At 38.4% G+C, this 16,339-nt stretch overlaps 1 protein-coding gene across 2 annotated transcripts; it reads left to right on the top strand.

Moving 5' to 3' along the window:
• Positions 1 to 1,004: 1,004 nt before the first annotated feature.
• capn10 (calpain 10) lies at positions 1,005 to 13,725 on the top strand. 2 transcript variants are annotated; one of them, XM_015386674.1, is made up of 13 exons: positions 1,005 to 1,281; positions 1,560 to 1,745; positions 5,081 to 5,212; positions 5,314 to 5,510; positions 5,673 to 5,905; positions 5,987 to 6,128; positions 7,535 to 7,701; positions 7,789 to 8,045; positions 8,116 to 8,318; positions 9,984 to 10,239; positions 10,421 to 10,614; positions 12,285 to 12,330; positions 12,981 to 13,725. In XM_015386674.1, the coding sequence occupies exons 2-13, from the start codon at positions 1,614 to 1,616 to the stop codon at positions 13,008 to 13,010; spliced, it is 1,989 nt and encodes a 662-aa protein (XP_015242160.1). In that variant the 5' UTR covers positions 1,005 to 1,281; positions 1,560 to 1,613; the 3' UTR covers positions 13,011 to 13,725. The 2 variants fall into 2 exon arrangements, with proteins under 2 accessions (XP_015242160.1, XP_015242159.1); XM_015386673.1 differs by lacking the exon at positions 10,421 to 10,614.
• The last annotated feature ends 2,614 nt before the right edge of the window (positions 13,726 to 16,339 follow it).

Genomic DNA, 16,339 nt, shown 5'->3' with positions numbered 1-16,339 from the left:
TTAATGCAGCTCTACTGGTATCCCCAACCCCCCCCCCCCAAAAAAAAAACCCCCAAAAAAAAAAAAAAACATTCAGTAAGAATCACCTTTATTCATTATGTTAAAGAAATTCGACTTAATATTTTATGTGAGAAATCTACAGACCTGGATTTAATTGTTGTCTTTGTTGAAAAAAAGCCATGAGAATTTTCATTGCAAACACTGAAGAAATTCTTGTGAGATCAGACCGAATTGAAACTTTGCTCTAGATACGATACTCTGACACCACAGTGAAACATTTCAGTGACTGCATCATGTTAATGCAAATCTGTTCTGCAGCACTGATACAAAAGCTGAGTCAATTTTAAAACGGATTGAACTAAATACGGCATGGTAGTGGAAACAAACAAACAAACTTGTCTGTCTGTCTGTCATATATATTTCTCACTATGCTCTATTCAGAGCCTAAGTTTAGCTTAGGCTTGTGAAACATATCATATAAGGCAACCTCTTCTATTATCTGTTGTTTAATAAAAAAAAGGTCGCCAAATAAATCGATCCACCACGTGGTTATTAGTCATAGCCCTAGTTAGATCAAAGCAAATGGATTTGCTGTATATGATTGTACAAGCCCAAAACTGTGGCAAATGTTTTTATTTGTAAATTATAATTTTATTTGTAAATTAAAATAGAAAAAGAACAAAATCTCCTTTAACCTATACTAAAAAAGAGCAACTGATACAACAGTGATGATGTTTAATGTATTCTCCTATTTCTTAAAAAAAGTAAACAACAGATATGTTTATTGTATTCTACTATTTCTTCTAAAAAAATTATACAACAGTTATGACGTTTATTTTATTCTCCTATTTCTTAAAATAAATAAATAAATAAATAAATAAACTAACGTTAAAAACACGTACATCCACATTTTCATTGCTGGCGTTAACATGAACCTTAGATGCGTTCAGGGGACATTGTAATATAGGGTCCCGGACAGTGGGCGGCAGTGGCAAACAGCAGCACAGGAAGGATTCACCTGCATTAATAGTTAGCTACAGTTCCATGCTGAGGGTGCATTTTATAGCAGAGAGGTGAACTCTGGTACAAATATAAATGAAAGTTGTCATTGTGGTAAGACATCCTTGCGGCTATAGATGTAAAACCGCGATAAGATAAAGAGATATGGGAATGTCAGAGCACCCATGAACATAGCACAAGCTAACTGAAGCTAACTGAGCTAGCTCCGTTGTTGTTGAGGATGACAGCTGCAGAGGGAGAGATGCAGAGAAGACCAGAGCGGTAAGATAGAGAAACATCTATGAAATAAATGTATTAACCAGCCTTTGAGACTGTTTGCCGCCTATATCTGCATACAAATATTATTACTGTTTTTTATTTTTATAAATATAATAATGAGAGCGAGATAAAATGCACTAAAACTGAAGCGTTTTGGTCAAATTGAATTATCTTATTTACTGTGAGTGAACACCTGCATGAAGCCGCCGATGATTCATTTTGAATACTTTCATAGAAATAAAGTAATAATTCAACCCATGCTGCCACTCTTCTCTGGATAGATGTAATCTAGATGTTAGAGGCGCACTTGCAAAGCCAGCAGACCCACAGGAGCCATGAAGGAGGACTGTGAAGGTGCAGCTTTGTTCCAGGACCTGGACTTTCCCACAGCTGCCTCCTCCCTTTTCTTGGACAGCTCCACACCCATCGCCAGGCTGCAGCGGGAAATCACATGGCTGCGTCCACAGGTAAACCACCTGGGAGGAGGAGGGGGAGGGTTCCTGCTCAGATTGGAGATGGAGCTTTTGGCAGATTGGGTTTAAAATGTACAGAAGAGGATTAGGGCCGCTGAAAAAATAAAAAAAGTCAACTGATTTTTAAATTTTATTTCAGTATGATATGGGGGAAAACTGTCACAATTCTGACTTTTATCCCAGAATTGTGGATCTTAATTTAGATGGGCACCATGAAGGAAAAGATGTGGGAGCACTCAGCTGCACTGACAATGATGTGAGCTGTTTGAGAGGGCCAGTGACACATTGGTGGAAAATGACTAAATGCTATTACATTAATGGAAGAGCAAAAGGTGATCTAGTTTAGTCTCTAGAAAAGACATGGCTATGACTTGATGCTATTATGTCTGTTAGCTGTCAGAATTCTGTAGGAATTCTGAGATTAAAGTCAGAATTCAGAGAAAAAAGTCAGAATTCTCAGATTGAAGTCAGAATTCTGAGATTAAAGTCAGAATTCTAAAAAAAGTCATAGTTTTTAGATTAAAGTCAGAATTTCGAGATTAAAGTCAGAATTCAGAGTCCAAAGTCAGAATTCAGAGACAAAAGTCAGAATTCTCAGATTGAAGTCAGAATTCTAAAAAAGTCTTAATTTTGAGATTAAATTCAGAATTTTGAGATTAAATGCAGAATTCTGAGATTAAAGTTAGAATTCTGAGTCAAAAGTCAGAATTCTGAGTCAAAAGTCAGAATTCAGGGAAAAAAGTCAGAATTCTGAGATTGAAGACAGAATTCTAAAAAAGTAATAATTTTGAGATTAAAATCAGAATTTTGAGATTAAAATCAGAATTTTGAGATTAAAATCAGAATTTGGAGACAAAAGACAGAATTCTGAGATTAAAGTCAGAATTCAGAGACCAGAGTCAGAATTCTGAGAAAAAAGTCAGAATTCTTGGATTGAAGTCATAATTCTGACTTTTTCTCATACTAAAATAAAATTTTAAAACCTATTTTTGTTGTTTTTTTTCAGTGGCCCTAATTCTCTTCCAGAAAAATGTGATGCTGGTTCATCCCTCAGTCAGGGAGTGGTTAGTTGGTAATTTCAAACTGATGATGCATCACAGGTCACATCAGCTGTTCTTTGCAGGAAGTAAATATCACCTTACTTACCTGTTTATGTAATCATAGGTTGTTTCAAACTTGTATTAATTGTAGACAAAATGTCACATTCTCACAGTTTGGTACCCTGAACAAGAAAAAAGTCTGTGAAAAACATCTAAACTAATTTATTTAACACGGAAAAGCAAAACTTTTTCATACAGCTGTATAAACTAACCTGATAGCCTTATAACAAGCTGAGCTATTCAAGCAAGTAATATCATGAAATGATAGAGCCTTATTTGAGAGCCCCAATTTGTCTCTCAAATAAAAGAGAACTTCCGTATATTTTAGATGTGTATAGTTCCCTGTAGCAAACACGCTAAATTACTCCACTAAACTAAAGAGGGACGTATAAAATGCACAGTGTATTTTCTGAGTGTTTGACTGTATCTGTTGAAAATAATCATCATTAATAATCATTCATTTCCAGCATCTGTGTGATATGTAGGAATAATGGTATAATTTCTGCTGAGTTATCAGTGATAGTCAAGAGGTTTCCAACCCATTACCTCTGCAAAGCTTGGATGAATACTTAAGCGCAGATTATACTTCTGCAACCGCACACATCAAATGTTTCTTGGGTCTGGTCGCGAACCAGTTTAGCTGATATGCTTCTGCAATGTTGGTGTGGAATTTCTAGGGAAGCACAGCAGTTTCCCGCAGTTTTTAAATTGGCCTTCAGGAGACACTACAATCATACATTAGGAAAGATGTGTTGAAGTGTGGATGCATCTCAAAGTTGCAGGACGCTGGCTCTCAAAGATTGAAGCTGGAGACCTAGGGAGTGTGTGCTTGGTTAGCCAGTATGCAGTTATCTGCCCTGTAGCCTGGTTAAGCTTGTTTTCAAGCTTACCATCTGTTGTTGGAAATAATCATAGCATTAACTCGAAAAAAAGAGCTGGATGGAGCTGGTTTCGTTTTTTACAATTTGTTTATTCAAAGCAGAAATATTCCCAAACAGATTGATTTATCTTTCTTGGAAGTCAGGGAAGTGTACGGAAACGGGTGGGGGACGAGTAGCTCCATGTTCCTCAATGCTCAAGCTTGGCAAACACCAATCCCTCCAATAATGGCTCTGGTTTCTGATTAGAAAATGCATTTCCTTATGATTTCAATTCAGTTCAATTCAGTTTATTTATATAGTGCCAATTCACAACACATGTCATCTCAAGGCACTTTACAGAGACAACACAACCAGGTCATACAGTCAAACCGATTCAAAGTTTTCTATCTAAGGAATACCAGTTGACTGCATCGACTCATTGACTCAAAGGAAATCACACATACCAAGCATGCTTCTAGCAACAATGGAGAGGAAAAACTCCCTTTTAACAGGAAGAAACCTTCAGCAGAACCAGCTGTCTGCCGAGGTTGACTGGGGTTCAAGGAGACAGAAGCAGAGATCCAAAAGGCAACTGTAAAAGGCGGCCCCGTCCTGGAAACACACAGCCAGGCAGATAAGCTCTGAGCCAGCTCCCATGTTCAAGGATGAAGAGAGCACATCCAGCCAATCACAGTCAGAGAAACAGGACTACACTAAAAAACAGGCCGAGCTCCAACATACAAAGGTGTTGATGGCAGCAGCACAGCTGATATTTCTCTCCAGGATGGTGTCACAGTCAAACAGGAAAAGACCAGATGAAGCTAGTATGAGAAAAAGCAGAGAGAGCATAACGTTAGAGATTGAACTAACAAACTCTGCAAAGTTGGAGAATAGAGATAGAATGAAGCAGAATGATGAAGTGGAGGTCCCTATGTCCTCCAGCAGTCTAAGCCTATAGCAGCATAACTATAGAGATAGCTCAGGCTAACCTGAGCCACTCTAACTATAAGCTTTATCAAAAAGGAAAGTTTTAAGCCTAGCCTTAAAAGTAGAAAACTGTTAAACTGGTAGTTGGTTCCAAAGGAGAGGAGCCTGATAACTAAAATATCTGCCTCCAATTCTACTTTTAGAAATTCTAGGAACCACTAGTAAACCTGCAGATTGAGAGAAAAGTGCTCTGTTAGGAACATAAGGAATGATCAACTCTGATATAAGATGGAGCTTGGCAATTTAAGGCTTTATAAGTGATAAGGAGGATTTGACACAGAAACTTCTAGTTTAGGCTTGACACCAGTTCCCTTCTCTGTTCATGTCACACTACCTTTCTGAAGGCTCTTGTTGATTCTTTTCATATTTATTTTGTATAAAGGAGATCTGCCAGACACCTTCCCTCTTCCCCACCAACCTCAACCTGGCTCATGCTAAACAAGGTTTGTTGGGAGACTGCTGGTTTCTCTGTGCTTGCACCTTCCTGCTCAACAACCAGCACCTTTTAAACAAGGTACACACAAACACAAACATCAGGTGTTATTGTCACTTGTCGTCGTCGTTAAATCCTAACCTTTGTGTTTGTCTTCTGCGCTGTCTTTGCTCCACATACAGGTACTGCCTCCAAGTCAGCCCCAGTGGGGTAGCAGCGGGTACAAAGGCTCCTTTCAGTTTCTTCTCTGGCAGCATGGCCGCTGGATAGATGTGACCATCGATGACCGTCTCCCCTGCATTAATTCCTCTCTCTGCTTCTCACGGTGCCACTCCCCCTCTGCCTTCTGGGTAGCTTTGTTGGAAAAGGCTTATGCCAAGTAGGTAACCTGAGGATTTTTTCATGATTCTTTTTTTTTTTCCCGTACAACCATAATAATCCGTCAAGATTACGGTTTCATATTCTCGTTTCTTTTGTTGTACATTCTGGGTAACATTTCAATGAGATCTCAACAATTTGATTCCCGCTTAACCCTCTCCAGGCTTCATGGTTCATATGAACAACTGTGGGCTGGGCAGGTGTCGGAGGCCCTGGTGGATCTGACGGGTGGTGTCGCAGAGCGCTGGAGTCTAAGGGAAATTGGGTCACAAGAGGGAAAACTGCGAGCAGAGCAGGACAGTGATGAAGTCATGAGGAAAAAGCTGGACCTGAACCTTCTGTGCCGCGTACAAGAAGAGTGTGCACTGAGCTGCTCCACCCGCAGCCCCTCTGGAGGTTAGATACGGGTTGATTTGTAGATAATACAACCACTAATCCCCTGTCCAACCCCATCTCTGACACTCTCACTCCTATTAGGACCCAGCGAGCTAGATCAGCACCATGCTCTGACTGTGATGGAGTGGTTGGATGTAAGGAAGGTGTCAGGGAGTGAAGTGCGCCTCCTCAGGCTCCGAAATCCGTGGGGGCGCTGCTGTTGGGCAGGAGATTGGACTTGGAGGTAACTTTTTGTATAAAGAGAAGATTCAGGCTTACATTATGGTTTTAGGAATATCCAACTATATATAGCATCATGAATAGAAGAGCCGTTAAAACCAGAAAAAATTCCAGCATTTCTGGATGATGACATCAGAGGAAAAAAGAACCTAACTAAGCTGAAGCTGATCATGCAGTCAGTCACGTTTCTCAAGCTGCTCAATAAATACATTGAAACCATTTTTTTTTTAGGTCTGCAATCATAGATTATAGAGTAGATAATAACAGACTGAGACAGTGTTTACTATGACAATACTGGGCTGGGCCATGACTTCTGCTCAGCTGAGTGGCTGAATTAAAGGGAGGGAAGTAAATTGGTGAGTCAGAATGTAAAGACTGAGCACATAAAAAAAAAAAAACATTTTTTTTTATTATTTTTGACACCACTATTGCATTGTAAATATCTGTTACTGCCAGACACTTATGACAGTAACAATTATTACTATCTGATAAATCCTGTAACTAATGTTGTCTTTTAATTTTTATTTTTTTTTATACATTTCCTGGACCAAAATGTCTTTTTAGTGATTTTTTTTTTTTTTACATACAGTCTATTTCCATTCAGTAACAACAATAAGAATCGGCAGCCTAAAAGGAGTTAATCTTTTTTTTTCTTGCATAATATGTTAAAACTTAAAACAATCTTTTGTTGTTTTTAGGACATGAACTGGACACAGTGGAATTTATCTGTTACACAATAAATAATAAATATGTCTCTTCTTTGTAATAAGTGTTGTTTAATTAGGAAGATGGGGCACGTAGCTCTGGGGTATAAATTAAATGTTTAATATTAAGTTTAAGTTGTGATAGAGCTCGACTCTCTAGGATCTTAGTGGGTCTTTCTAATTCAGAGGGAGAACTAGTTTTTTATTATTCTAAATAAAAAGCTCAAGTCAGTCTATGGATGCAGAACTTCTTTAAGACAGATTTAGCTTTGCTATAGCGCCCCCTGGTGTTATGGCTTACACAGGTCAACAGCGAATTTGAGACTTGTCAGAGCAGTCCTAAGCATCTTCTGCTGCTGTGTGGTTCCTCTTGGTGCACACGATGAGGGCCCCTCATTAACTGCTTTGAGCTGCAGACACAGATTAAGATCATCCAAGGCTCCATCTGCAACAAAAACACAGCACACCTTTTGATTACGTCTATCTTTGCATCTTTTTTCCAGCAGTTCCTTCGTATTTTCTGTACCACAAGTCTAAGCATCTCCCCTTTGTTTTGCTTAAATCACATCTACATACTTTTTCCTATCAGGCACCTTGTCAATTAAATCATCCATGTTTGTCCAGCTCTTCTGTCAAAATGTTGTATGTTTTTTTTTCATCATTATTGTTCCTGCTTAATAAATATTTAAAACTATTTGACTTTCAGCGGTGTTGGTTGGAGTTCCCTCGACCCTGTTTGTGCTGCGGAGCTTCAAGCCAGAATAGCAGAGGGTGAATTCTGGTTAGATGAGGCCGAGTTTACGTCCCAGTTTGATGACATCACAGTGGGATATCCTATAAACAAAGATGGACACTTGAAGAGCATTTACACAGGTTATCCCTTTATCTTGTTAAGCAAATCTTCAGCAGTTAATTGGTTCAGACCTTTGATGTGTTCGACCATCTTTCTACCTCTTACAGGAGCCGTTCTCACACACAGCCATCAGCTGGCTAGCCGCTGGATAAAGGGCTCCTCTGCAGGCGGCAGCCGAAACACCAGCAGCTACAGCAGCAATCCCAAGTTCTGGCTCAAAGTGTGTGCAGAAGGCGAGGTGCTGGTATCGTTGCTGCAGCACCGAAAATGCAGAAACACGGAAAAATACTCACAAAGAACCCTTGAAGACAGAAGTAACACAAAGCACCAGCATTACCAAGCCATTGCGCTACATATGTGGAAGGTGTGTGTTGTGTAAAACAGGATGACAACATGTGTGTTATTGTCATTTACTTGAAAATGTTTCTCTCCAGGTGGAAAAGAAGCGTTTTAATCTGAGCCGGATGTTAAACAAACCGCCTTGTGCTTCTACTCACTGCCATTCCTACGAGAGAGAAGTGGTCCTCTCCAGGAAGCTGGAGCCTGGATACTACCTCCTCATTCCTAGCACCTACCAGCCAGGAGCTGAGGCCCCTTTCCTCATCCGGGTCTTTTCCTCCTCTCCTATATCACTCAGGTAGGAGTCACCCATAAGGAACAGAAAAAGCAGCTCATATTTACAGTAGTCCTTTCTGAATCTTTTCTTTCTTTTGTCAAATTAGAACAACAAACTTAATTTTTAATTTTAAAAACTGTGTTAGAGCAGCTTAAAAGGTTGATTTTTAGGCTCCTGTCTGTTTTTCCCAAGAGCTTAACTTTCAGGAGCCTGTGTGTCTTGATGGGCTGTTTCTTGTTTGTGTTTTCACTAAAATTAGTCTGTTTATGTAGATTACATCCCGTCCTGTCCATCCTACAGTTCTGCTGCTGTGATGTGGGGACAGATCTCCCACAAGAACAGAAAAAAGAGAGTGAAATAAAATGCACACAGCAGTGATCTAATTTAGTTTATTTTTAACATCCATGGATAAATGAGCTGTGATGATGCTGACTGCAGGCTGCGAAGAAGAAAAGTTAGAATTAAAACCTGCTATATGTAAACAGAATTCATAACACTTCAACAGCAGCTAATCTCGAAAACTGATTTGCAATCAGATTTAACTCACAGACTTAATAATTAAATGGTTAGGCCTATGAAATGTGTCCTAATATAAAGAGTACACACATGCACCAACCTACAGCAGCAGGAAACCATTTAATCTGTCATTGGAACAACTTTAAAATTCACTAAAACACGATTGTCCATTTAAACTGGCCAACTTGTTATTGTAAATAAAAGCCAAGAGGATTTTGTTAATTCTGCAGGAGCCACAGAGATACACAGGTGGAAAACATATCAGACTTGACATGTGTAAGCTGGAAGACATAAATAAGTTGGTAGATATTTCCTAAGAGGACTGCAAAGAATCCCAGTTCATATAGATCAGGGGTCTCCAACCAGCAACTGGCTAAAAAAGATGTTAAGAACTAACTAATGCACTATAATAACATATTCCAGTCTTAAAAGCTTTAATGAGTTTTATAAAGAATATTAGAATTTAATTTTCAAAACAGAATTAAAAAAAGGTGAAAGACTTTTAATTAGCTTGGAAATGTTGTTTTATTATAATTTATCTTTAGATCAAATAATACCCTATAGAACAAAATCCATGCTTCACCATATGAATTGATCCCAATTTCCATATTTTAAAATCAAAGAATACAGATAAATTGCTGATTGTTTAAGATGGCAACATATTTCCTGGGGCTGTTTTATTAAACAGTCAGGTAATATTTTGTGGTTGTAAATCACTTTTATTTATTTAGGAAAAGTTGAAGACCCCTGATATAGATGAATTAATATAGGATTTTATTTGTTAAAAGAAAAAAACCTACATCCATTTTCCTTTAACTTTATTAATATTTGCTACATAATGTTGGCCCATCACATACAAATCCACTTTAGACATACAGAAGTTGGTGGTTGTTATGTGTAAATGCTTATATTTATGTGAACCTGCAAGAAAAACAACAATATTTATTGTTTATTTTTGAGTCATAGGAAAAATGATCACATGTGACTAAATTACAGCCAAAATAACAACGTAGAAGTTAAAGCCACCCATGTTTACCTCTGTGTTTCCTATTTAGAGAACATGTATTTATTTATTGGAACGTGGATTTTTCTATTTGAATATCACACTTCTCCCATCTCTCATCACTCTCATGTTTGTTCATGAAATAACAAAGCCCTTTTTATCCTTAGTGCCCTAAAAAGTCCAGCATCCTCACTGCCACTGATGACAGACGGCGAGTGGGAGACAAGTATCTTCCATGGCTCGTGGGTGGAGGGAAGGACAGCGGGAGGAAGCAGGAACTTCCCGTCATACTGGCAGAACCCCAGCTTCCCTTTTGCAGTGTGTGATGAACCAACAGTGACATCTGGGGTCAGTGTCAGGATCACATTGCACCAAAGCCGCCCTGACACCGATTTACATCCTATTGGCTTTCATGTTTACAAGGTCAGTCAAAAATCAGAGATTATCCAAGCTATATGGTCATGTGTGAAACGAAATACTCTTTATTTCTATTCTCTTTCAACTATTAGGGTGAGATAAGTTGATTTAATAAACATCACTGCTGTTAACAGACTTAGGCAAACTTAAATCTTTGTTTTAATGTTGGTTGTCTAATTTACCTTAGGTACTCCAGGAGGATTCAGAGCAGACAGTAGCCAAAGATGAGGACCCTGTGGCCAGCTGCACGCCCCACTGTTACACACAGCATGTCAGCCTGGCCTGCTCTCTTCCTCCTGGATCTTACACCATAGTGCCGTCTACCTATCAGCCCGACTGCTCAGCAAACTTCACAATCAGCCTGGCTCGCAAAATACACAGGTTAGCTGACTTATGTTGCTCCTATCAAAGAGGCTTTTGCAGAAAGTATAAAATAGATCTTTCTGTCTATCTATATATAGCTAGCTAGCTACACTACCATTCAAAAGTTTGGGGTCACACTGAAATGTCCCTATTTTTGTAGGAAAAGCACTGTACTTTTCAATGAAGATAACTTTAAACTAGTCTTAACTTTAAAGAAATACACTCTATACATTGCTAATGTGGTAAATGACTATTCTAGAAAATGTCTGGTTTTTGGTGCAATATCTACATAGGTGTATAGAGGCCCATTTCCAGCAACTATCACTCCAGTGTTCTACTGGTACAATGTGTTTGCTCATTGGCTCAGGAGGCTAATTGATGATTAGAAAACCCTTGTGCAATCATGTTCACACATCTGAAAACAGTTTAGCTCGTTACAGAAGCTACAAAACTGACCTTCCTTTGAGCAGATTGAGTTTCTGGAGCATCACATTTGTGGGGTCAATTAAACGCTCAAAATGGCCAAAAAAAGATAACTTTCATCTGAAACTTGAAAGTGTATTCTTGTTCTTAGAAATGAAGGCTATTCCATGCGAGAAATTACTAATAAATTGGAGATTTCCTACAACGGACCCTGCCTCTTGCCCATTGACTGCTGGAGATAGGCACCAGCACCCCTCGCGACCCCAATTGGGACAAGCGTGTAAGATAATGGATGGATGGATGGATTTCCTACAACGGTGTGTTCTACTCCCTTCAGAGGACAGCACAAACAGGCTCTAAGCAGAGTAGAAAAAGAAGTGGGAGGCTGCGTTGCACAACTGAGCAAGAAGATAAGTACATTAGAGTCTCTAGTTTGAGAAACAGACGCCTCACAGGTCCCCAACTGGCATCTTCATTAAATAGTACCCGCAGTAGCCTGTTTGTGCTGTCCTCTGAAGGGAGTAGTACACACCGTTGTGTACTATCTTGCTTTGTAGCCATCTATTTAGCTCCCCCCATAGCCATAAAGCTTCTTACACCAAGCTCTATTTAGAGTTACCACCTAACAATCATATTCTTAGATCGTTGGAGGAAGTCTTGGTCCCTGGAGAGAACCCACTCATGCAAGTTTTGAACATGCAAACTAATGGCTGAACCCATGAACCTGATACATTTGAACATCTGGGAATTATCCTAAATGATGCTCTAGACTCCCACAGTTGTTCTCCTGATGGATGTCTGATTTCCTTTGATCACTCTCTAATATCTCAAAGGAACCTCTGTGGTTGGGGTAAATTTAAATGTGGCAAATGAACTGCATCAGAAGCTAACAAAGCCATGCCATCATTATCTGGGCTTTACCAAAGTGTCTAAATGTCGAGTAATCTTACAGTAAGCAAACTTCTCACCATAACTAATTTATTAGTCTTTCATTTAGAAAATGTAAATAATTTTGGTAAATCTAACAGACTTAAAACAGAAAACATAGAGACTACCTCTCTTATCCTTCTCGGTCTGCTCTGAGCGTGTCAGACTTCTGCTCTTGCTCAAGTGGAGATTTATGGCGTTAAAGGAGGCTGAGGGATGTTACATGTAAAAAAAAACCTACAAACCTAAAAAAGAAAAGATAATGTGGTTGAAAATAAGGTTGTAATATACTTCTTAGGGGGAAAAAAAGATCTAAAATTTTTGTTAAATGTTTCCAGGAAAGTGGTGAAAAGCCAGGAGAAACTTGGGAGCGCTGTTCATGAGGTTGGTTCATCTGATCACATGACTCACCTATGATTTTTAAATGAACTGATTAAAAGAAGGTGATGACAGAGTTATTTAACTTTTGTTATTAAGAATGTGATAATTTAGTTTTTTAAAACATCTATAGATAATGAAGTTTGTTTTTATATTACATCACAGCTGTGTTTTGGTTGCAAAAACAATACTGTTATAATTCACATATATCCATCAGTGATAATGGTTCCAGTTCTAGCTGTAATAGAATAAAGTTTAAAGTTATTCAACGGTTTAATGAAATTTTTTAGATTCACCAAAATGTTTCCTTTTATTGGGGATGATGGCGTGAAGAAGTAGAATGACCAGAACCTGATGATAATCAGATAATCTTGATAAACTATTATCTAATTTCAAGTATATTTAGAAGGGTATAAATGGTTTTCAACATCTAAATAAAAATGGATTGGGAGGCTATGATAATTTAAAATATTATCATAACCAGACAATATCTAAGCAATTATATAATTAGAACCAAGGCAGATGTGACAGGTAATATTTCAGATATATTAATTAGGAGCATCACTTACCACCTTCTGACAACGTTTAGCTTGTCGTCAGAAGGTGGCAGCACTGAATAATCCATCTGTTTTGTTTATTGTGTCTCTGGGTGGCAGGTCTCTCACATCTCTTTGATGAAAACCTAGCTGCCCAGGACTGACGTCAGCCCACCACCCCGCGCCTCTTGGCCCACGATGAAACGAGCCATTCCACCGTCAAGCGGCGCTGACCGCAGAAGCCATGACTGTGTTTTTATATATGGACTAAGAGTGCAGCCGGGCAGGGAGGGGGACAAACCACAGAGGTTTATGTGCAGCTCCACAATCATCTGTGATTAGGACATCAGAGGTTGTCGCTGGGCTCTGCTGCTAATGAAGTATGACGGCACTGGCTGGTGTAAACAAACAGCGGCCACTGAAGAGTACCGCCACCGCTCTCGCTCATTCACTCTGTACGCCCGCCGGCCCAGAACAAAGAGTCTTCTCATGAAGGTCCTCAAAGAGGCATGGGGGGGGGGAGTCAGGGATGGTCTGCAGTAGCAGAGCCAACCAAACCAAACCAAACCAAACTACACCACACTGTACCAACCTAGAATTTCCCAGGCATTCCTTCCCCCAAAATACGTTATTGTATTGTTTGTTCCATAAGGCAAACACGTTTACAATCAGCAAACCAAAAAATGTAAAATAAAACCTTAATTGTTGAACCAAACTTATAGATCTAGTTCCCATACTCACCCTTCACCTCCCTTTTTAGTCCCTTAGATTTGGTCCAGAGCTCTTCCGGCACGGAGCTGCTGTTTGAAGTAACCGCAAGGACAGAGTGTAGGGGGTGACAAGAGAAATGCAGCATATCAAACGATGCTGGTTCTTCTTTTTTTTTATATATATATATATATATATATATATATTTTGGGGCAGCGCATGTGCAGAGGTGTGTGTCCGTCTGCTCGTAACCATCGTTATCTGTGAGCTGATGTCACCAGATTTATGATCACTGCTGCCAGAGGAACACCAGACTTTGATAAACAGCATCTCACTGATCAGTGGTACTTTTCTGCTTATTTATATCATTAGTTACTTATCCTGTGGGGAAAAATATATATATGTATGTATAGAATAAAATCTTTAAACTAACCTAACTGTTCTCTTGATGTGATTTTCAGATATATGGGGGTTTGTTTGTAAATTGGCCATTTCCAGTGAAAACTATTGTTTTGTGAGGTTGTGAAATTAACAGAAACTTGGTTTTGCACAAACTGGTTTCTTTTTGGTTGTTTTTTTTAGGTACATTTATGACATATAAAAGTTTTTTGTTTTTAAACAAGCTATTCATTATTCAAGACTTTTTCAAGGAAAAAAATGCTAAAACACTGAACATATGTCATTATGAAATCTGTTTAGTTGATGTTAACGTCTGTGTTTTAGACCAGGGTTTCCAAGCTAGAGCAATGAAAATTTGTTAAGGGGCAGTTAAATCAACTCCAACTTTACATGTAAAATTAGGAGAAATGCCATTTATGTTTCAGAAGACAACAGTTAATGGTTAAATATTGGATAAATTTAAAAGGACACAATGAAGATCATCCAGTTACAGTATTTTGTTGGGAAAGAGGAAAGAAACAATGTAATAGTTTTGGGTGGGTTGGGGATGACGGAGCAAAAACATTTTATGTATTTAACAAAGAATTTAGTCCAACAGTATTGTGGCATTTGAGACCTACGTGGAAATGGAAATATATTAATATAGACAGATCATTATTAAATATTAAGGAAAGAAATATAACAGACATCTGTCAAGAATTTTATAATCAAATACAGATTAAATATTTGAAAATTTATACTGATGTTTTAAAAAATCCCAAAATTTTAGCAACTATGGTAGTTAGCAGAAGTAATTCCTGAATTAAAGATTAATATTTTAAAAAGAACATCTAATTGTCTCAGTATATATGCACTAGAATTATGTGCTACATTATTAGCTTTAGAATAGGTGGAAGATACTAATATAAATGGAATAACAATTTGTAGCGATTCATTATCTGCATTATTGAGTATTAAAAAGGGATGTACAAATAATCATCAAAATATATGAGGCTATGTTCATCATAGAATATGTGAACAAAATAAAAATTGTATTTTATTCGGGACTCCTGAAGTATTTTAGGTAATGAAAGAGCAGATAGGTTGGTTAAGGAGGCTATTGCAGAAGATATTGATATGCCAGTAAAGTTATCTAAATCTGAAGGTAAAAGTATAGTTTGGAGAGAAAGCAAGAGGACATGGAAAATGAGGTGGGGATATTTTTTAAAGGCATGAATGAATAAATAAATTAAAAAATCTGTGCCCCAGGCACCATAGATCCACAACGGGGCACGTGCCCCTGTGAAAAGCGTCTGTCGACGCCGATGGGATAATGAAATAAATGGAAGGCATTTGTATACAATAAATACAGTTGGTGTAGTAAGGATTAGAGGAATAAACAGGAGGGAGGAGTTAATTATGAATAGAATAAGAACAGGTGACAGTTGTTTAAATTGAACTCTTTCTAAGATGAGGAAACATCTTACTGGTTTTTGAAGTTGGTATGATACTGTAGAAACAACGGAACATGTTCCAAAAAAGTTAAAAACAAAAACAATCCACTGGACCTTGTTTTTCCAGTTTGAAGACATCTTTAAACTTGGAAATAAAGTCCAGTGGTTTGTCTTTGGAATGACTGTGACCTGGATGACTGAGAATCTTCACTAATGAAACATGTTTTTATTAGTTGTAGAAAATGTGTAAATCACATATTATTATAAATGGGATTAAGTCGTAATAGGGATTTGAAATTTGACAATCTGGTTGATGAGTGAAATAGTATTGATTGGAAAAGGAAGATAAAAAAAAAAACAGGGGATCATTATGAGAGTTTGAGGAATAGATATTAGGATCCAATAGATGTCAGTAGTGCACCAATAATGGATGCCAGCTGTTGTTAAAATCTAAAGAAGAAGATCAGGGTTGGCCCTCAGGGGCCCATTTTCCTTCATGTTTAGGATGTGTCTCCACTCAAGCACACCTGATTCAAATGATTGCATTACCACAAGCACACCTGATTCAAATGATTGCATTACCTCCTCAGCAAGCTTCAAGTGCTCCAAAAGCCTGTTTCTCTCCTTTTCATTCAGATCAGGTGTCTGGAGACAGGGGAGCACTGAAAACATGTAGGACAAAGGCCCCTGAGGACCAGGGTTTACAAACCCTGTTTTAGACCACTGCACTAAGACAGTTGTGCCTTTTTGTACAGGGCCCCGCTATACTGTAAGAGCCATATCTTGCCATCAAAAACCTCTGGATCTGGACTGATTGATTTGTTTTCAACGTGATTTTTGAGGGGGGAAATCAATAAGTGAAGGGAAGAACAGGGGGGCACTGAATCAAAGTGGCTTCAGGTGCTGCAATGTAAGGTTTGCACCCGGAGCTGTCCTCTA

This window comes from Cyprinodon variegatus, unplaced genomic scaffold, assembly GCF_000732505.1.
Source record: "Cyprinodon variegatus isolate N-32 unplaced genomic scaffold, C_variegatus-1.0 Scaffold374, whole genome shotgun sequence".
Taxonomy (NCBI): Eukaryota; Metazoa; Chordata; class Actinopteri; order Cyprinodontiformes; family Cyprinodontidae; genus Cyprinodon; species Cyprinodon variegatus.
The sequence above is the reverse complement of the archived record's forward strand: the minus strand, read 5'-3'. Positions and strand labels throughout refer to the sequence as shown.